Source organism: Etheostoma cragini, chromosome 8, assembly GCF_013103735.1.
Source record: "Etheostoma cragini isolate CJK2018 chromosome 8, CSU_Ecrag_1.0, whole genome shotgun sequence".
NCBI lineage: Eukaryota > Metazoa > Chordata > Actinopteri > Perciformes > Percidae > Etheostoma > Etheostoma cragini.
In genome coordinates, this window is record NC_048414.1 from 1,513,282 (window position 1) to 1,535,264 (window position 21,983).

The 21,983-nt window shown below is 41.7% G+C and overlaps 2 protein-coding genes across 2 annotated transcripts; both read right to left on the reverse strand.

The window, feature by feature from the left end:
* Positions 1-1,442: 1,442 nt before the first annotated feature.
* LOC117949735 (hyaluronidase-5-like) lies at positions 1,443-5,057 on the reverse strand. Its single transcript, XM_034880266.1, has 4 exons — positions 4,957-5,057; positions 2,989-3,934; positions 2,132-2,221; positions 1,443-2,051 (listed from the first exon to the last, which is right to left on the reverse strand). Exons 2-4 carry the CDS (start codon positions 3,913-3,915, stop codon positions 1,713-1,715), a joined length of 1,356 nt encoding a protein of 451 aa, XP_034736157.1. The 5' UTR covers positions 3,916-3,934; positions 4,957-5,057; the 3' UTR covers positions 1,443-1,712.
* A 6,728-nt stretch (positions 5,058-11,785) lies between these two features.
* Positions 11,786-17,719, reverse strand: LOC117949736 (hyaluronidase PH-20-like). The gene is made up of 4 exons (XM_034880267.1): positions 17,650-17,719; positions 15,753-16,677; positions 14,580-14,669; positions 11,786-12,361 (listed from the first exon to the last, which is right to left on the reverse strand). The coding sequence occupies exons 2-4, from the start codon at positions 16,665-16,667 to the stop codon at positions 12,032-12,034; spliced, it is 1,335 nt and encodes a 444-aa protein (XP_034736158.1). The 5' UTR covers positions 16,668-16,677; positions 17,650-17,719; the 3' UTR covers positions 11,786-12,031.
* Positions 17,720-21,983: the final 4,264 nt, after the last annotated feature.

Genomic DNA, 21,983 nt, shown 5'->3' on the forward strand with positions numbered 1-21,983 from the left:
CTGAGCCAGTGGGAGCATGTAGATGTTAAACAGAAGAGGCCCCAGAATGGAGCCTTGGGGAACTCCGCATGTCCTATTTGGATGCTCAAATGCATTATTTTCCATAGACACAAAGTAACCCTATTCTGTAAGTAAGATTCAAACCAGTTTAGTACTGAGCCAGAAACTCCAACCCAGTTTTCCAATCGGTCTAGTAATATGTCATGGTCGACCGTGTCAAATGCAGCGCTGAGATCAAGTAATACTAAGATGGAAGTTTTGCCACTATCAGTGTTTGAGTGGATGTCATTAAAGACTTTAACGAGAGCTGTCTCAGTGCTGTGGTGTGGTAGAAAAACCTGACTGGAAGGCATCAAAGCTGTTGTTAAGTTACAAGAAAGGGCTGAGTTGTTATATAAAAAAAAGCTTTTTCAATGATTTTACTTAAAAATAGAAGGTTTGATATCAGCCTATAATTTTTCACAAGCAATGTGCGTAGATAGTTCTTTTTAAGAGTTTAAGATGCAACTTCATTTTACACAATATATGTAGTTGGAGGGTCCGTGCTCCATCTCTATTTCAGTTAAGGGGTCCTTGGCTTAAAAATCGTTGGTAACCTCTGACCTAAAGGCTTTTTCCCTAAATCCTCCTCCTCCGTCGGTGGTCGTTTGTCTGTACTGCTTTTTTACTGTCTATCTACTGCAGGATAAACCACCCATACACACACACACACACAAACACACAAACACACACACTGTGCATTCAGTTCTGCACTAACACACTGAGAGATCAGTTAAAAATAAAATGCAAAGACCCTCACAGGCTTATTTCATGTTTTTTATTTTTTTTATTTAGTGCTCTTATTGCATTTTATAATGAGAAGAAACACTTCATTTTCTTCCCTTCAGGATACACGTTGGATGTTAATGTCTTGCTTTAAAATAAATTGGAAACAAATGTTACTCTGCTTGGCAGACATCTTTAATCTCTCTCATGTTTGGAAGGAATTTTGGCAGAACGCGGCACCACCACAACAAAATGTTTAAATTGCTGCCTCCATCTAAGCTTCCCAACTCCGCCAACAGGAAGCAAACCAGCTGTCTCCAGGGAGACTAACTTCAGGATCCTCTATCACCCCGTTGAGTTACGACTCGTAACAATGACTGACTCGCTACACATTATATCACAAACATACATGCTTTGAATGTGTTAGGTTTTAATGTATATGAAACATCCACTGCGAAATTTGTATACCATCATTTATAAAAATAAAAAATCTATGTGGTTAACTTTCATACACTATTATGTGTTGCTACCGTATATGTTAAGGACATAATTTATATGTTAAGGACATTTATTTTATGCACATTTATGAAACAACATACAGTATATACAGAGATTCTGTATGCATATACTGATGGGCTTTGGGATTAATGGGCTCTGAGACAAATCTGAAGGGGTTTTTGCTTTTTACACGGCTACTTACCAAAGAAATCTATAATTTGACACAAAATATTGATGTGGAAACGATTTTATTGATTCGAAAATGGTCCTCCAGAAGCTATGATCTGAACTCCGCCCATGGCAACGGTCTGCTATACGGAAATAACAGACCGTAGAATGCTGTGATTGACCAATCAGAATTGAGTATTCAACAAAGCCTTGTAATAAATGTAAATATATAAGTTTTTACTGTATGTGTAGCACATAAATTAATATAAATATGTATAATATTACAATTCTGTGTGGGTCTCGTCGATGACGTTGATGGCCAGGACCGATCGACAGGGTTCCTCGCCGTAGCACATGCAGTCGAAGTTGCGGTCGAACCAGTTGACGTCGTCCTGCGACAGGCCGCCGCTCACGGCCAGCGGGCCTCCGCGCGATTTCTGCTCGATCCGGTAGCGGCGCGGGTCGAGGTGGAGGAAGACGTCGTCGTCCCACTGCTTCCTCAGACAGCGACCTCGGCTCTGGCACAGCGTCTTGCTGCACAGCTGTGTTGCCGTGGTGACATTCAGGATGTACGGGATCATGACCTGCTCCAGGTGACGTCGAGCATGGAAGCAAGAGTCCTGCAGGGTTTTTGGGATATTAGGCCAGTGGCTGTTAACTTAAGTTTGGGGGAAACCTCAGAGTCATGCAGGCCGCCTACCTCGGACTCGGTAAGCTTCATGTCACCCCAGGAAATTACACCGGCGGCGCCGAGAGCAGCAGCTTCTCCGATGGTGTTCACCAGATCGAACTGTGAAAGAAAACACAGACAGCCAATCGGAGAAGAGCAGGAAATAGCCTTGCACACTGTTGTGTTGCTAGTAATAGGAAGAGAGTCAACACATCATCACATTTGAAGGTTTAAGGCTAACTTTATTTGTGTTAGTTAAGCTAAGACCTATTTGACAGGATGCAACTTGTGTTAAAGTGGAATGTGGAATGTGGATAACTCAGAAAGCTCTGCGGTATGATGTTTGTAAGTGCTTTAGCTTGCTAACACATAGCTAACATTAGCTTCCTAACAGCTAATGTGTCCTCTCTGATGGACAAGTGGTGTTAAAATAATCATTTGACATACTCAAAGCTGATGTTTTTAGCTAGTTACCGGCACTTTTTGAGCCCTTAGTGGCAAATTGGGGTGTTGATTGTTCATCTGCAGCCAATTAGAATTCTGTAGGCCCTATTTACCAAAAACACTTGTATGGTTCATGATATAAATTGTATCTAAAGGTCAAAACGTGTGTCCAATGCACCACTTCATGTCATGTTTCTGTATCTCTCTCTCTCTCTCTCTCTCTCTCTCTCTCCCTCCCTCTACCCTAAACAACCGAAGAAGATGACCAGGGTCTACCTGTTAAAGGGAAGTTCTTTGTTACTGTTGTTGCACATCTTGGGGAATTCTTGGGTTTCTGTAAATTTCAGTGTGGTCTAGACCTACTGCATTTGTACTTGCCCTGAGATAACTTCTGTTAGGATTTGACTCTATTAATAAAACAGAATTAAATTGATTTGTCTGACCTCTGACATGTATTTGTCGGTGGTGTCCTTGTACAAGGGCCGGATGTAAGGGAAGACGGGGATGGAGTAGGAGCTGTTGGGGAGCATCGACACCCTCATGGCCTCCCGGATGCGATGCCGGACGAACAGCCGGGCCTGCAGTGTGTCTCTAAGAAACAGCTCCAGGTAAATAGATGGAAAGAGCGCTGTGGCCTCTCCCCAGAGCCACATCAGTTCGTCGTTCCTTTTCTTCTCGATTGCGGGACACTCTCCGGTGAAGCCCGCCATGTCCTTTTTAAAGTTGTAGTTGTAGCATTCGGGGAACAGGTAGTAGCCCCAGAGTCTGCTGGGCCTCATCCGCTTCCCCACGCGGACAGATTGGAGGAAGTACGTCTTAGCTGCGTGTTCGAAAGCAACCCTTGCCCGGTCCTCTGCCTCGGCATTGGTCAGCGATGGGTTCTTCTTCTTGACCGTTTCAATGGAAATCCGTCTGTACACGTCTTTGCTGCCCCAGTTTCGGTTCCACTGTGGCCTCCACTCCTCAAAGTCGAGCACAGCGAGGCCCGGCTGGTCGGCAGGGATGTAGTACTTGATGTTATTCTCGGCCAACTCTTGGTGCCGCTGCAGGTCTATCAGCTGCGGCAGGCCCTCGTTGTATATCTTGCCGGTGTGTTCGTCCACGTAGGGGAAGATGCCAAAGCGGTCGGTGTAAAATAAGGAGACGCTCTGGTTGATCGCCGTCTTCAGCGTGCTGCTGATGGACTGGAAGTGGGAGAGGTCGAGGGGCATTTTGAAGCGGATGTTGCAGAGCTCGGTCGGGGCGTTCCACATTAACTGGAAGGGGTGGCCGGGACGGATGGGAGGGGCCGTCCTCGGTAAGGATCGGCCGGAGCATAGCAGGGCTGACATGGTGATGATGAAGATGGATAAGAAATGCTGTAGGCTCATTTTAAAAGAGTGCTCTCATCTGTGAGGTAAAGGACACAGAAAAACAAGTCAGAAAAATGTAAGAGGTCAGAATCAGGACTAAATAAATCTAGTTTTTCTTGAAGCTGAGTAAAGTTTATTGGGATTTCAGTAGCTTTTAGCTTTTATTCTACTTTTATTGTTTTGATCTGTAAATATTCTCCCCAAAACGGACAAAACTAAATCAACAACTTACATTTCCACAGTTTGTGGTACACAAAGACGATTGTATTGACATTTAACAAATCCAACAGTTTACAGGCAGAAACAAAGTTGACATAAGAACTGTGTCTGTCCGTCTGCCACATAATGTAATATATTTTTGACAATGTTAAGGACATATCACAATATTTAACCCCTTCAACTTTATAATCTTATGTTGTATAAATGTAATAATTGTTAAAACTTACAAAATCTTTAAATTCTGGAGATCCTAGCGTTTCTAAAGGCTGAATGAAAGAGGATGTGTAAAAGATGATCATGTGTAAAATATTTCCATCTAATGGAAAGGTACAGCCTTAAAAAAAGTGGTGAATATTTCACTCAATGGAAGAATTAAGCTTAAGAGAAGAGCCGGATCAACATGATAAAGTGTCTAATAAATAGACTTTGGTTGACATGACAAGGAAAATGAAATTAGAAAAATGTCACCAATCAGTTGAAATTGTTTTGGAGATTCCTTGACTTCAGCACCGTTATCAGGTCATGATTTGAACTTGTTTATGATGAAATACCAGCAATGCTAACAACACTGCCTTTAAGTTTAGTGCTAATTAGCAAGTCTCAGCATGCTAACATCAAAAACTAAGATGGTATCTAATAAACCTGCAAAACACCAACACTGTGCACAAGTACGCATGCCGAAATTGGCTGCAGATTCTTGTTCCAACATTAGAGTAAAAACGCAATATATAAAGGACTTAAAAGTAGGAAAACCTTTTCAGAATTGCAGGATTGTAGCATTTAGCTTTTGGGCTAACAATGTAAAGAGAACGATGACCCCGCACCTGTTCTGTAGCTTACCTGGTTTAACAACAGGAAACAAGAAGGGCCAGATCAAAAAGTCTTAGCAGAGAAAGCCTCAAAATCCCTGTTAGATGTATTTTTACAAATGTACATTTAAATGTTGCATTGTGACATCATCACGAACAGGTAGAATTTGTTGTTGTTTAAATAAAAACCCAAATCAAACTCAGAGCTCATTTATGCCAGAAAAGGATTTTCCCATGAGTGTCACATTGGACTATAAGTGTATAAATAGATATATTTTGTATTAATACATTTGAGGTTAAAAGAAAAGGATGACGCTTTAGATGTATTTCCATGTTAATTATTAAATAACCAGTGTTATTTACTGACGTATTCAGTTATCTTTTTTGACTTGTTTGGTAACACTTTAGTATAGTTAGTCAGTTTCAAGGCTCTCCTGTTTTTAATTAGGCCGTCCCCTCCGGGTTTCATCATCGGAGTCATAAATCACATGAAAAAGACGTTTGGTGGTTTCCATCCCAGATTAAAAGCAACTTCTGCTCAAAATTAAAATGTATATCAACTCGGGGCGCCTGGTTAGTTCCCCTGGTTGATTTACAGAGGCTCAGTCTTTGTCGCAGCGGCTGTGTGTTTGGTTCCCACCTGGGGGCCTTGGCTAATGTCATTCCCCCCCCCTCTCTCCCATTTTCCTGTCTAAATCTTTCCTACTCATAAAGGCAATAAAAAGCCACAAAAAAAAGGTTTTCAGTTGGGTGGAACAAAGCTTTGCCAGAAGAAAGAATTATTGGGAGATGTCCTCAAAATCAAGAATTCTGATAAACACGGGGGAGGGATTTATTTTCTTCTATTTGGACTGTTTAAATGTTTAGTAAATACTTGCCCTGACCTTTTGGCCCCATTTATGTAAGAAACTCGAACGGCACTCTGAGACCACAGACGTCCCCAGAGGCCTTATCTTACAATGCTAATTCAATTTTATTTACAGTATCAATTCATAACAAGAGTTATCTTGAGATACTTTACAGATAGAGCAGGTCTAGACCGCACTCCAGAGTTTACAACGACCCAACGGTTCTAGTAGTTTCCTCCAGAGCAAGCAACAGGGCCACAGTGGCGAGGAAAAACTCCTTTTAGGCAAAAACCTGGGACAGACCCAGACCCTGACCCAGGCTCTTGGTAGGCGTTGTCTGACAACCGGTTGGGGTTAAAGTGAAGAGTGGCAATAACAGTCACTAAAAATAGTAGTTTGTAGTAGTTCATGGCATAACAGGGCACTGTGCGGCATTACAAGGCACAGCAGGACGTAGCAGGGCACAGTAGAGCGTAGCAGGTCGTAGCAGGTCATAGCAGGATGTAGCAGGACGTGGCAGGGCACAGCAGAGCGTAGCCGGACATAGCAGGACATAGCAGGACGTAGCAGGGCACAGTGGAGCGTAGCAGGTCGTAGCAGGACATAGCAGGGCACAGCAGAGCGTAGCCGGACATAGCAGGACGTAGCAGGGCACACCAGACCGTAGCAGGTTGTGGTAGGTCGTAGCATGACGTAGCAGGGCACAGTAGAGCGTAGCAGGACATAGCAGGACAAAGCAGGGCACAGCAGAGCGTAGCAGGACGTAGCAGGGCACAGCAGAGCGTAGCAGGTCATAGCAGGACGTAGCAGGGCGTAGCAGGGCACAGTAGAGCGTAGCAGGACGTAGCAGGACGTAGCAGAGCGTAGCAGGACGTAGCAGGACGTAGCAGGTCATAGCAGGACGTAGCAGGGCGTAGCAGGGCACAGTAGAGCAAAGCAGGACGTAGCAGGACGTAGCAGGGCACAGCAGAGCTTAGCAGGTCGTAGCAGGACATAGCAGAGCGTAGCAGGACGTAGCAGGACGTAGCAGGGCACAGCAGAGGGTAGCAGGACATAGCAGGACGTAGCAGGGCACAGCAAAGCGTAGCAGGACGTAGCATGGCATTGCAGAACATGTAGCGGGACCATGGCAACAGCTGCTAACATGATTTTGGAGCCTCTCTGATCAGAGGAAACATGCTGGGCGAAAAGTAACATAAGGACTCCGGGGAATGACTCCCCAGAGCTTGGTTAGGAATGCAGTGGGACTTTCTCCAGTCGGGAAGTCATTTCTTCAGCTGCAATGGTGCCAGCTTTACTCCTGGGCACTGCCGAGGTGCCGTTTAGCTAAGCTTATTACAATTACACAGATAGAAAAAGCATTTATTAAGTCACCTTTTTGGTTTTTACGTTTAAATCGCTGCTTAAGACGCACCTGTTTGCTGTAGCTTTTAACCCTCTTTAACCCAGATTTGATGTTTTAAAGTGTTGTTGTTTGTCTCCCTGTGATGTATTTTGGTCGGAGTGATTTTTACACGTGTTATTTATGTATTTGACATTGACCCCGTTCAACACTTTGGTCAACTGTTGTTGTTTTTTAAATGTGCTATAGAAATAAAATTGATATTGACATTGACATTGACCTCTTTGGTTTTCAATTCTAAAAAATCTGCAGTATGTCTGACATGGGAAAATTGAATTATCTAACTTGCAAAATGTATCATCTGATTTCTTTTAAATAAACACAGGGTTGTTTCTGACGAAATGTACTGAAGGCATAATTTCATCAAACCACAGTTTAATTTGCTTTATTGACTAAATAATCACGTCTGTGGATCAGAACGATTCATCGTTCTGAAAACAGTAAACTGATGAAACCCAGATGAGTTTGATTTTGGTCAGATGCGGCAGTTTGTTCGCCAGCAAAGCACTGACGGGTGACTGTTTCGGCCCAGGCGTCCATGTCGGACGCGTTCAGGAGACCAAACACCACGGAAAGGTTTTTTGACTGATCCTAGACCAATTTACCCTAAAGCTCCACATTCTTCCCCACCGGGACATTAATGATAGCACCATGATGACTGCACTTTGTTCAAGCTTTATTGTATTGTACACACTTTTAATGATACAGAACATCTAAATGGAAAGGCTCCATCACTGATGTTATTAACAAGTCAAAAATCTGCAGTCTCTTACTCTCATTCAAACAGAACAACAACAAAATAATAAACATTGATTTTAGTGCTCACTTCCAAGAGTGTAACGTTGGGTTCAACACAGGTGGGGTTGAGATCCCCACTTACATAGCGAAAAGGTTTGTTTCAACATTATGTTGAAATATTATATGTATTATACCCGGGGTGTCTGGGTCGTGCTACAAGGGGCATCAAATGCTTAATTTCCTGCATTCTAGTGAATATTTCTGCATGTCTTGTCACCCCATCCTGATCCCTCCCCTTAAATTACACATCTGTGCTCACTTCCCAAAACTTCCGTGTGCTGGGTCTGAATACCTGTCAATCAAGCTAACACAATTCAAAAAAGAAGATCCCCCATTATTCCTACCTCATTTTAATCCTGAACATCATATTGAGTGTTACTTTTGTGTGTGTTGTGCTGATGAAACAGGTGTTGGACTGTCTCAGAGACGTCCGGGTCAAAATGTTTTGACCCAGACTTGTCTCGGCCTTATTAATTTTAGGAAGACTTGGCAAAGTGAATCTAATTGCAGATTAACAGTTGAAGATTTCTGGAAAAAAAGTCGGTATAACAAAATTGCACTTCTGCTGGGTTCTAGTTAAGGTAGAGACAATGTCACAGTTGCTGGGGAACTGGACCTCTGTAATGCTGAAGTTTGGAAAACACCAATACATCTTTGAACCCAAATGAGACATCATTAAAAAAGCACCGACCTGACCTGGGGGTCCAACTTCTGGACGTCCAAACTGCACACTCGGTGAGTATTATGAATGTTTACGTCCCTCTTCTCTGAGAGTTTACATAGCTCTATGTTAAATAGGCTGCTGCTGGAGCTTCAATCACAGACAGAATCCTTTGTGTGAGCGCTTAATGATTTGCAGGCCCGATGTGTTCTGTTTTTCATTAGGACGTCCTAATGTGTCCCAGGCTGAGGACTAGCTCCCCTCCTTCTCTCACCCTACAGGAAGATAGCCGAGGAAGAGGGTGAAGACAATGTGTGGACAAACATTTGAAGCCGCTGCCATGACACGCAAAGAATGCAGTGAGAGTTTTTAACTTGTTGGAGCGGGCTTTGTCATCAGTGTTGAACCACATGAAGAAGCTCGGTCATCATTAACTTCTGCTTCTTCTTTATTAACAGACTTTCAGTTAGGGTCCAACTAAGACTTGCCAGAAGATTGAATTTATGGGGAGACCACTAGTCTATATCAACGGTGATTCATTTCCCTGATTGTGCAGGTGCTGCCTGAAATTCCACTGGATCGCCTTCATTTTGACCAAATGTCCGTTACCTTCTGCTTTCTGTGTGTTGGCATTATAAACTTTGATCTATTTATGAGAAGTATGGTTACCTGGTCCGCAGATCTCTGCAGGGTAAATCCAGACAGCTAGCTGGACTATCTGTCCAATCTGAGTTTTCTGTTGCACGACCAAAACTACCTTTGAACGTACACACGTTCCACCAATATTGGTTCCTTCCTGAAGCTTGCAGAGGCACCACTGCTGTCTTGTGCCAAGACGATTGTGATTGGTTCAAAGAAATGCCAGCCAGAGCACATTTTCCTCCTATCCCAGAATGCAGTGTGAGACTAGCAGTGTGAGACTAGGTGATAACTAATTCTCATAAACACAAAGTTATTTAGCAAGTTATTCTTACTTTCTGTTTGGATCGTTTGAAGCTGTAGGGCGTAGTTTCTGTCGCCCCCATGAGGAAGTCTAAGTAATGACAACAACACTGCTGGCGCGTCCACATGATACAAGCCTTCTGTGATCGCCCCCTTCCCTCCTCCACGCAGTTGCTAGTATGCAAGGACGACATAGAAGATTAATAAAAACATGACAGACTCTTCACTCACTATCTTCACCCGAGTTTCTGCACGCAAAAGTTGCCAGATGACGTAATCTTCAGAATATAGTCATGTGTGGAGCTGATCGTCTTAATTAGCTTTGTAGCAACTCATTTGGCAATGGCTTGAATATAATGGACGTTCATTAATATCATCAAGTAAAGGTAACGCACTAAAGCTTTAAATGTGTAGAAAACACACACAATCCAAAAGAAAAATGTGAATAATCCTTTGAATGTTGTAGTTTTTATACTGTGAAATAAGAAGTGACAGGTCCTGAACTGACAAACCTGATGGACTTGTAGTTGGTGGCTTCTCTCACGCCATGGTCACATGATCTCCTCCATTGTTGTGTGTGGTGTGTTTGACGTGTGTAGGGCCCTTTGTAGAGCAAGAGGCCATTGTCACTCCCGGATGTGAGTCGAGTGCAGCGCGCATGCTCAGACTTAAACAGTTACTGCTAAAACCCCTTTCCAGTGACAGCCTTTGTTGTGTTTCATTACCAACTTGTAGCTAAGCTAGCAGTCATTTCAAAAATGTTTTGGCTATCTAGTTGTTTGATTGCTAACGTTAGCTCAAAACGCCATTCCAGTGACAGCCTTTGTTGTGTTTGATGCTAACTTGTACCCAGAAGTGAACGAACTTCGTTAAGTAGGTCCATTTTTAATGTATTGACATTACAGAGGTCTCTTGTTAACATCCTGTATGCTACTTGTCGCAAAGTGACAAATGCGCAACTCACATCTTCACTCGTTGCAAAGTGACACATGCGTGACTCAAATCTGCACTTGACTCACATCGGGGAGCAACAGCCATTGAAAGATCAATTTATTGAACTTTGACACCAAGTTGTCCTGAACTTTTGGCCCCGTTTATTCTAGGCAGGAGCATGGCATCTGTAGCTGCGTACATGATCTGGATAATAGATCCTCACACATGGTGTTAAAATGTGTTCTTCCTATCTCGGTTGTGCCCACATTTTTATCAGATTTTACTTTGCCAATTGGTTAGGCATGGCTTGCTGACTTTTAAACGCACATCGAGCGTTCCAGGACAGCAAAGCAATGCTGGTGTAAGAATTTCCCTTTATTTTTGTTGCTGTTGAGGATCTCACTCTTTTAGTGAGAAGGAAGAGGCATTTCTTTGTCTTTGGCGGCCCCTATGGGATTAATCAGTAATTGCAGGTGTGCTTTGTAGCGATCCAAACAGTATGTTTTATTTATTGGAGGGCATTTTGATTCAGACTGGTCTCGAAACCCTCAATGTTTTTGACAAGTTAAATCTCATGGGGGGTTTTGACTCTGACTGGTCTTGATTCACTTCAATATAATTCAATTGAATTTCAATTCAATTTTAATTACAGTGTCATATCCCAACAGGACTCATCTCAGAGCACTTTACAGATAGATTAGGCCTAGACCACACTCTGTAATTTACAAAGACCCAACAATTTCCCAAGGGAAAGCATTGAGGTGACAGTGGCGAGGAAAAGCTGTCTTTTTACAGGCAGAAACCTCAGACAGACCCTGGCTCTTGGTGGCATCCTGGTAAAATAAAGGGTTAATTAAAAAACATAATACAAAAAAGATAATAGACCTTTATCAAAAACTTTGTAGGTATTTTGACAAGGACTTCTTCTGTCTCGTAGGTGCCTTACCTCAGATTTCTTTCAGTCTTGTCAACTTGTGTTTGTAACTTGTGGGTGTTTTTTTCCCATTTAACAACCAAAGTACTCAAAGTAGTGTTACACACACCTGTGTGGAATATCAGGCTTTCATATCTATCGTCACGTGTGATCTTGCACACAATAATTCCTTTTCAATACGATGTTTAAAGATGCCTCAGCGTTTCAATGACACTTTTAAACTTTTCAGACTCTAAAGGACTGTGCTCAGCGATCAAAGGTATGTCTTGAATTTTATCTCGGGTCCATTTTGTCTTTAACACAATCGGATTGTTAATGACACAAAAACCAGTTGCCAAAAAGTGTTTTCAGAGAACCATTTATTAAGGTGCCTTTTGGTGTTCAATTCAGCTAAATCAGTGATGTGTCTGACGTGGGAAAAACTCAAATTAAATGATGTAACTTGCTAAATGTATAATTTTTTAACACAACATTTTTCTGTTTTTTAAATGTTGCCATACTTGAATCAAATTGCAGACTGTATCTTTAATGACTACATGATAGCATTTTGGATTAGCAGGAGGCACAATGCCAAAAACAGTAAATGGATTAAACCCAGATGCGTTTTATTTTGGCGGGATGCACCAGATTGGGTGAACAGCTCCCTCCCGCGTAGCACTGGCAGGTGAAGTTTTCACCCCAGGCGTCCAGGTCAGCGGCGGACGGAAGACCAATGGCCACGTACTTCCTCTCAGCCCGAATGATGCTGAAGTAGGCGGGGTTCAGGTGCAGGTAGTGGGGGGAGTTGTAGTTCTTCCTGACGCAGCGACCCTTGTTCTGGCACAGGACCTCGCTGCAGAGCATGGCGGCCGCGGTCACATTGGCGATGTATGGGTTGAAGGTGGACGTCAGGTACTCGGACAGAGACTGACAGGCAGCCTAAAGAGAATGGGGTGGGAGTTTAAAAAAAAGGAAGGTAAGATTCAGGTGTAGAATACAATAGAAAGTCTTCATTGTCATTATACACAAGTCTAGTACCTGTGCAACGAGATTGAAGGGATCCCTTTACAGTGTTGGCACGAAATATAAAAATATAAAATACAAAAATATAAAGTACAGGTAGTGCAGAAAATAAGGGGGGGGCATCTATATACACATATATTAAATAGTTGTATACACACATTATGCGAAAAAAAATACTTTAATGTGTCAAAAGTCCTGAGTTTTAAATATTGCCCCGTAATGAGACTAAGTGATTGAGTATTTAGGATTTACTGTGTAAGGATCAGTGATGGAAAGTAACTAAAGTACATGTAGTCCACCCTGTACTTAAGTACAAACCTGAGGTACTTTACTCAGGTATTACCATTTTCTACTACTTTATACCTCTTACATTTCAAAGGGAAATATTGTACAATTTTGCGGCACTACATTTATTTTCGAACTTTTGTATCTTTAGAGATTCAGATTAATAATGAAAAATATAAATGTACGCTGTGTTCTTTGTTAAGATATAACCTCTGGAGGAAATTCACAACTTAGTAGTGCATGCAATAAGCTCCACCTTTACTAACTGCAACATTAAAGCAATAAACACTTGAATGCATCAATAATAATAATAATACAATAATAAAATAAATATTCTGAAATGGTTCATTCTGCATGATGAGTACTTCTACTCTTGGTACTTTAATTATATTTAGATGCTAATACTTTTGTAATTATATTTAAGTAAGATTTTGAATGCAGTAATATTTGCAGATTTTCCACACTGTGGTATTGTTTCTTCTAATTACAATTAGGCCTTTGACCGCTGATCAGGACTAAAAGAAAAGGTTAGTTACGTGTAAAGTTTTGTTTAAAAATGAGAATATTAACATAGTGAGAGACAACATGTAAAAAATGTGAGGTTTGTATTGAAATAAGCGTTCAAATCAGAATTGTTTCCAAATTAAAAGATCACTTTTACCATATTTACTACAACGCACCATATATACTGTAAATTGTAAATAATAAACCAATTGGTTTGTGAAAAAAACGACAGGAGGAAGCCAACATCATATATAAATAAAGATCACACAAACAAGCCCAAGTAGTTCTTTCACATGTCTTTTGAGATAAACACTGCAGCATCACGCCTGTCACTTCCTCCTAAAACAGGAAACCAAGGCAGGCTCATTATTTGCTGAGTAAAGCTTGGTGAGCTGCGTTCACCCTTTCAGACCTGTGAAGAGTGATAAACATGCAGTAAGTGACCATTGCTCATGTACAGCTTCCCTTTGCTTCATCTCATCAGTTAACCCTCATGTTGTCCTCATGTTGTCCTCATGTTTTCCTCATGTTGTCCTCATGTTGTCCTCATGTTGTCCTATATCAATGTTCTTTTTATTATCCCCAAAATAACATGATTGATTCCACCCAACGCTCTTTGCCAAGTACAAATCTCTAAAAAAGTTGACATATTCCAGTCTGTGATTATCCCTCAACATCCATTCCTTTAATTCTAGTCTAAATAATTCCTAATTTCTGCTTTTCAAACTCAACCAGTAGGTATAATATCCTATAAATGAGGTTTATTGACCTTAAATTCCTAAAAAAAACTGTATTGTAAAATTGATATAGGAAAACGGGTCAAATTTGACCCCTTTAAAAAATGTCTATATCTAAAATATGAGTTTCTTTTTAACCAAATCACCACAAAAAATCAATTGGATTCCTTCCAACGCTCTTTGCAAATACAACTGATCACTTGCATTCCTCTGATCTCAACTATTAGTCAAAATAATTCATAATTTCTGCTTTTTTAACTCAAATATTAGGTATAATTCTATAAAAATGAGGGTTATTGACCATGAATTCCAAAAAGTAGTAAAAGTAGTAAGGTGGTGGTAGTGAAAACTCTGTTTTGGACCCGCGAGGACAACACAAGGGTTAACACACACAATGTGTGCAGATTTGCAACAGAAACAGAAACGTTGTCTGTGAAAACAGAAGAGATTTTGAAATTAAAAGACCCAGAAAGTCTGTGAAACCGTCTCTGACAGTGTGGTTGTGTATGATGTATGTATAAAGCATGAAGAAGAAAAATGATCCCCTCCCAGTTTTTATGCATACATATTGGATAGGTGAAAATAGACCATTGAACCAGTGTGTTTACCTTGTTGTTGTAGTCTTTTGTTCCTCCCCACATTACAACCCCGGAGGCTCCAAGAGCTGCAGACTCTCCCACAGTGCTCACCAGGTCGCTCTGAAAGAGGACCAACCACACAGGAACGTTGAGTAATACTTTCCATTAATAATCACCTTTTAGATTGCTTTAATATGTTTCAGTTTTACGTTAGGTAATTTATATAAAATGCCAATGTATAGTACCGGAACTTGAAACTTGCTGACAGATAATAAACAGCAATTCACTTCCCATTTTTTTTTCACAAAAAAAAATAGGTTTTTGGTCACTTTATCACTTTTTCCCCATATTTTTGTCACTTTTTCAATGTTGTGGGTGCTTTTTTTAAATTTTGGGTGTTTTTTCCAAAGGTTTTTGATATTTTCAATGTTGACATTTGCAGGGCTTATTTCGACGGCCCCTTTTTTTGTGAGAAATTAACTGAAAACGGGTCAATTTGACTCCATTACAACATGAGGGTTAATGTGTTGGTCAAGTGTTTCGTTCAATGGCCTTTTCCCAGGTTAAAAAGCAGACTGTTGTAGTTGAAATCTGTTGCAGAGCATGGATGCGGTGTTCATAGACGTACAGGTTTTGTTTTAAGTTGAAAAAACGACAACTCTTTAAATGACATTACATTACTTGAATCAACACAAGAAGCGCTATCTGCTAACCACAGCTTCTGTCGGTCACTTCTGATAGTTAAAGGCGGCCATGTTTATTTTCCTGGTTTGATTGAGCAGACAGTTGAGTTGCTGAATGCCTAGCTAAAATCTGGGCACCCATTCAGAGAGCGCAGACCTCAGTCAAGGTGTTCCCCATCTCAGCATGTTAAGCAGTGTGATGTTCCTAGTCAGAAAGTCATTTTATTCCAACACCGCATGAATGCAGCACAAACGCCTTGTCTCATACCGTTAAAGAAAGTGAGAAATGATTTGTGTAATCGCCCGATTAATTCTGATCAGCTCTAAACTTTAAGGGGTTTTTCCTTGGCCAGTGGTACACCCTTGAACCACGTTTCACGACAATCAATCCAGGAGTTGTTATGTAATACTGCAGACAGACAAAGAAACAAACCAAGAAACCAACGGACAAACCAAACCGAAAACATGAACTCATCGGTGAAGGTAACAAGGTCAAGTATTCAAAGTTTTAAATAATCACCTGGGTCAGGAACTTCTGGGTCTGGGCACGGTACAGGGGTCTGGAGTAGACGTAGATCGGCATGGTGGACGGACGTTTAGGCAGCGCGGCCACCCTCAGCGCCTCCTGGACGCGGTTGCGGACGTAGAGGGCAGCCTTGGGGGAGTTCCTCAGGGTCAGGTGGAGGTAGACCGATGGGAAGAGGGCGGTGCTGTGCTCCCACAGCCACAGCATCTGGTTGTTCTGCTTCTGGATCTTTGCAGAGCACTTCCCCGTGTAGTCGGGCTTGTCCCAGCCGTAGTTGTAGCAGTCAGGGAACAGGTAGAAGCCCCAGCGGCGGCTCGGCCGTTCGCCCACACCCAGGCTGATGGTCTTCTCCATGAAGCGCCGTCCGGCTTGCTGGAACTGGCCTTTTGCCAGTTGGGAAATCTTACTTGATGACAAAAATGGGGCCATCTGCAGGGCGTGACTGATGGACAACTTCTTGTAAATATTTTTAGATCCCCAGTTCTGGTCCCACAGGGGGCGCCAAGACTCCCAGTCGATGACAGCCAGCCCAGGAGAGGAGTCTTGGGAGATTCCACGATCTATTTGACCGCGAGCCTTGGCCAGATGCTCCGTCAGGTTGCCGTTTTGGGGCACTCCGCCTCTGTAGCGCTTGCGTTTGACAGTGTCAACTTTAGGGTAGAGGCCGAGGCGGTCCTCGTAGAAGAGGGTGAGGAATTGACCGGGCACTGCGGCAGGTGTGGTCACCGCCTGGAAGGCTGCGGTGTCCAGTGGGATGTCCAGTTGCTGACATTGGTCAGTTGGGGCATTCCATATGGCCACAAAGGGGTGGTCGTGAATCAGGGGCGGCTCAGTAAGTGGAAGTGCAAGGATGGTGGTGATGGATGCGATGATACAGAAGCCAACACAGGGCACAAAGGGCTTGGCCATGGCAACAGCTCTAGACAAATAGAGGAAGAACAACACAGGGCTTAGTCCCAGGGCTGTAGTCATGACCACCTTAGTCGAGTCCAAGACCAGGACTAGTCAAGTCCAAGTCAAGACCGAGTCAAAAGAGGTATGAGTCCAAGACGAGACCGAGTACAAAAAGGTTTGAGTCCAAGCCAAGACCAGGTCCCAAAAGATTTGAGTCCAAGCCAAGACCAGGTCCCAAAAGGTTTGAGTCCAAGCCAAGACCGAGTCCAAAAGGGTTTGAGTCCAAGCCAAGACCGAGTCCAAAAGGGTTTGAGTCCAAGTCAAGACCGAGTCCAAAAGGGTTTGAGTCCAAGCCAAGACCGAGTCCAAAAGGGTTTGAGTCCAAGTCAAGACCAAGTTCAAAAAAGTTTGAGTCCAAGTCAAGACCGAGTCCAAAAAGGTTTGAGTACAAGACAAGACAAGTCCCTTGCAGAGCCCTAAAAGCACGTTATTGCAGCGTTATTGTGCTGCATGTGAATGCTGTTGATAATTTATTGGATTTTTATGTGACCATCTGTTAACTATTCAGCCATTTTGGACAGTTCTCTCTTATAAAAACGCATAATGACGTATCTCAAGCAATGTGCAGGTAAATTAAAAGATAAAACAAGAATATAGACTTTTTAATAATTCTGTTAACCTGGAAAACTTTGTGAAGCGAAGCGTTGCGTAAGCTTTAATGATTATAAACTAAAAGATCTTCATATTTGTTATATTTAAGAAACTTAACATTTTGTTCACCTGACAATCAGAATCCAGATCACAGATTTAAAAGACATATTACACAAAATCACATAAAGTTACACTTAACTGTTGCTACAAAAGACACATTTGGTTCAGATTATTGACTCCACATTACATATACTATGTAAACTCATCAAATAATGTCCTTCAGTGTACCAGAGACAGTGAGAAACATATTTTAAGTCTTTCTATAAAACATGTCATCGGTTCCTACCTGTTGCTCCCCTCTGAACGACTGTTCGCTGCTTCTAATGCCACGTCTTCAGTTTATTTTCGCTGCTTCATCCGTCAGAGGAAACTGTTTCTTCACCCAATTGATTATTATCTGATCGATGTCCACATTCAGAAAGAAGTCAGAAGAGCTGAAGTTTCAGGGGATTGTGCCTTGCTCAAGTGCTCATTAACACGTTATGTGGACATATTTTTGTGGTTTTTCTTGTTTTATTTTTATTGGTTTAAAATTTGACACACCAGACAAATATTCATATAAGCTACAGCACAGTAAGGTGTGTTAGTCAAACTTTTAGAGTTAAAAACAGGAGAGCTGGGAGGACATTTTTGAATTTGGGGTCTCTTTAATGAAGTCAGGGGGATTAAACACGGGTAGAATTTTGGTTTCACAAACATGCAATGTGAATTAGGACAGTGGTACCCCAGGCCTCGTTCAGGGCAGTAGTAACACAACAATAGTAGTTTATAACGGAATTAGGCGGAATAGTTTCTGGCCCAGACAATCCCAGGTGTATGTGCTGCACGTGTTCAAGGGTACCTACAACGGGACCCTTTGATTGAGGAAGGGGCTCATTTGATGATCTCTAATCTTATCGTCCAGCATTAGTTTAACCCTCATGTTGTCCTCGGGTTAAATTGACCCGTTAACTTGACTCGCCAGTTCTCTAAGAACCAGCTGGATCTTCCCCAGCCCACGGTGGTTCTGGTTTCCTCCCCAGACCACGTGGTTCTGGTTTCCCATCCATGTCCAAAGCTAACTTCAACAGCTCTCTACGGTTAACAGCCGACCGGTGTTTTAAAAATGACGGCCAGAAGTTTTGGTTTTTGAACGTCATGATAAGTTATCTCTAGACCAGCGCTAAATTGGTGCTGAGTTGGAACCTGTTTTCTTGGCCCAGAACCAGGTTTATTTGTGTGGAAAAGCAAAGAACCAGTTCGATATTTGGCACTGACTCGGAACCAGCACCAGGTTCCTTGGTGGAATAGATAAGAGAATAGAATTTATGAATCTTCCTCGGCAACTTGCAACTGCGTGTAGGAGGGGTGGGGGTGGTGCGAGATCACGGAAGTCTTCTATCATTTGGATGCGCCAACAGTGTTGTTGTCATTACTTTGAAGTCCTCATGGGGGCGACAGAGCTACACACTAAAGCTTTAATCCTAAATCTTCCTCGATGGAGATTCCGTTCTGTGTGAGTCATTAAAGTCTCCCAAAACTTTCTTCACACATCTAGAGAGTTTTTTCCTGACAGTGACGATTAGAAAGAGAGACCCAATTTGATAGATTTAAAAAACTAACCAACTTTTGACAAAAAAATGATTTTGTTGAAGAAAAGAAATGTCGGCCAGGCCCCAAACCTTTGTTAGCTTAGTCTCTTTAAATTCAATTCTCATTTTGATATTCTATAGTCAGGATTTCCATTTTGTTTCCTTCGTATTTAGAGAGGTAATTTGTTTTTTAAATGTCAGATATTTCAAATTTGCTGCAGGTCATTCCCCTCTTTCTCTCTCTCTCTCTCTCTTTCTCTCTCTCCCTTTTCATGTCTTCAGCTGCCCTGTCAATACAAAGGCCTGAACATAATAATCTTTAAAAAAGGACCTATCTGATCTCTTAAACTACTGAAAAACTCTCGTCTTCTTCTTGTGCACTTGCCTGTGCCAGTGGAAACCTAATTGTATTGTGGCTGATGAATTAGTCTTATATTAACTGTATACTGGAGGTGAAAGGTTGTTCACTGTAACAAGCCCTGGTGGAGCCATCTTCTGTGTTTTAGCCCATTTAATTTATGTATTTGAGCCTTTTGCACCCACTGCAGTGTTCACAAACTTTGTTTGAGTTTCTTCCTCTTCTTATAGTAAAGCCACACTGAAAAGATGACTGTTTTTTATAGTTTGTGGTTTTATAGTCTGCAAAGTGTCCATCTTTAGAAAATGTATTCATGTTTTGGACATAAGAACCCAGGTTTGGGCATGGCATTCTGCTATTAAACATAATGTTTATGAAGTATACATACTGGAGACATACATAATTGAATTTATTGCTTCATATCTGACAAGGGTTTCATCAGTGTGACTCCTCGATCAATCTTTTGTTCACTTTTGTTTTAATGCCTCTGTGGTTTTAATGACTAACCTTAAAAAAAACTTTTTCTAAGGGCAAAAAAAAAAGGTTTAATATATGCCAAACAAATAATTCCAAAATTAAGAAAAGGACTTCCTTCATCACACATGAAATGATCAGCATCGATGTTTGATCATTTTACCATCTCCTGAGACAGATGCCTTTCATTGTCATTATACACATGTACAACAAGGTTAAAAGCAAATGCTTTTTTCAGTGCCAACATGTACGTAAAAGAGATGTAACAACATGGAATATACTGTATGTAAGAATAAGGATTGGTTTCACATACCGTGTGATATGCAGTGTGGAGTAATGATATTGCACATGTCAGGATCTGTGACAGATGGTTCAGATGTGACACTTGCAGGTTTTTGAATGTGTGAATTTGTTTGCCTGAGTCATCGTCTGTGAAAAAGTCAGAGAACAGTAACCTCGCCAAAGCCAGCGGGTTTGATGAGTCGGGTTTCCAGGTTTGTTGCATTGCACGACCAAAGACCACAGTGACTTGATCTTGTTCAGAGGGTTTTTCATTTTCTTATGAAATATTGCACGAATGACATGTGAGGAAGTTGTGAGAAGGAAGTTGTTTTTCGGCTTAAGCAACACGGCTGTTAAAAGCATCCCTTGAATCCCATTTTTATTCAAATAAAAGAAACACAGGTGTATTAAAGAAAAGTCTTTATGTGCAGTGCAATCATATTCAGGTAACATTTGTTGCATAGTCCTTGTTGCATATTTGGTTTACAATCTTCAACAGAAAAAAAAACACACACAGTAAGTGCAGGAAACAGTTTACGCATCAAGTGAAGCGCTTCAGACCTGAAGGCCGGTTTAAGATTAAAGTACTGGTTCAGTTTAAACCTGGATCAGTGTTACAGAGATTTGTGACACAATGCTACATGTTTAACTTTGAAGACCAGAAAGTTACAGAAACTCAAACTTGATCAGACATCTTTGGGAGATCAGACTCCGATCCAGATCCCGGGTCCCCGTCTGCTCTGGATTTGGTTTAAAATGCCTAAGTTGTGCTCAGTTTCACTAAAGCTTTTTTCTTCTTCTAAATACTGTTGAGTTCTTTGTGTGAAGCTGCCACAGAAAAGAGACATATTGGTGTGTGTGTGTGTGTGTGTGTGTGTGTGTGTGTGTGTGTGTGTGTGCAAAGTGAATTTTACGAGTGGTTTGATTGTACGCAAAGTTCTAGGTTGTACGAATTGAGTCGAGGACACATTTGTGAAGTATTTCAACTTCACTGGAAAGAAACTGCCCAACACACTGCTCCTGGACGCATCAACCAACAGATCAGAAATTTATTTCTGGACTCTGTTCTGACTCATAGATTTTATGTTGATAAGTCGGCTTACCCTTACTGCACATATTTGGACTATTATGATGTGTTCAAGGGTACAAGGGGCTGAAATGGGTGTCCTCAGGAGGGGGGCTGGCGTAGCTTTTTTGGGGGAAATAACAAGGCTTGTCGTGGTTCGACTGATCATGACAGTTTTCCAAGATGGCGCCCACATGTAAACATGAACGCTACAGTCTTTTAAATAAACTTCTCAGTGCTTCGGTTTGCTAGTTTGAGACTTGTTAGTGGTATAAAATAGCAATTTGCATTGTTCCCTCGAAAGCTAGCATTAGAAGCTAATCACTGGTTTGCGCTAGCTTGTTTCAAGCTAGAGACCTAACATTACATTACATTCAGCTGACGCTTTTATCCAAAGCGACTTGCACTTGATATATACTGTGTGTCAGAGGTTGCACACCTCTGGAGTTGCTCAGGGACATATCGGTTCATGTATCGCAGTGGGAATCAACCCTGTGTCTCCCACACCAAAGCCATGTTTCATATCCACTGCGCCATCACCACTACTGATACTGCTAGCATGAAAACATATCCCGGATAATGGTCTAGTCGGTACACAGGTTATTAACCCCTAGGTTCATTTTGCACCAGAATCGTCCTTCAAGGATTAGAAAATAGTTGGCGATTAATTTAATAGTTAACTGCTATAAACATTAACCTCTATATAGTCACTGAAAAACAAACCTGATCCTTTATAGTTTTAGTTTGATCTATAGAAAAAGAAAACCAGTCCTACATCATATTTTAAAATCTATAGCGCCAACGTGTGCATGCTGTGTCCCAACAGGCTCAAAATATGTGGTATTTTCTGACAAGCTCTACTTCAAAAG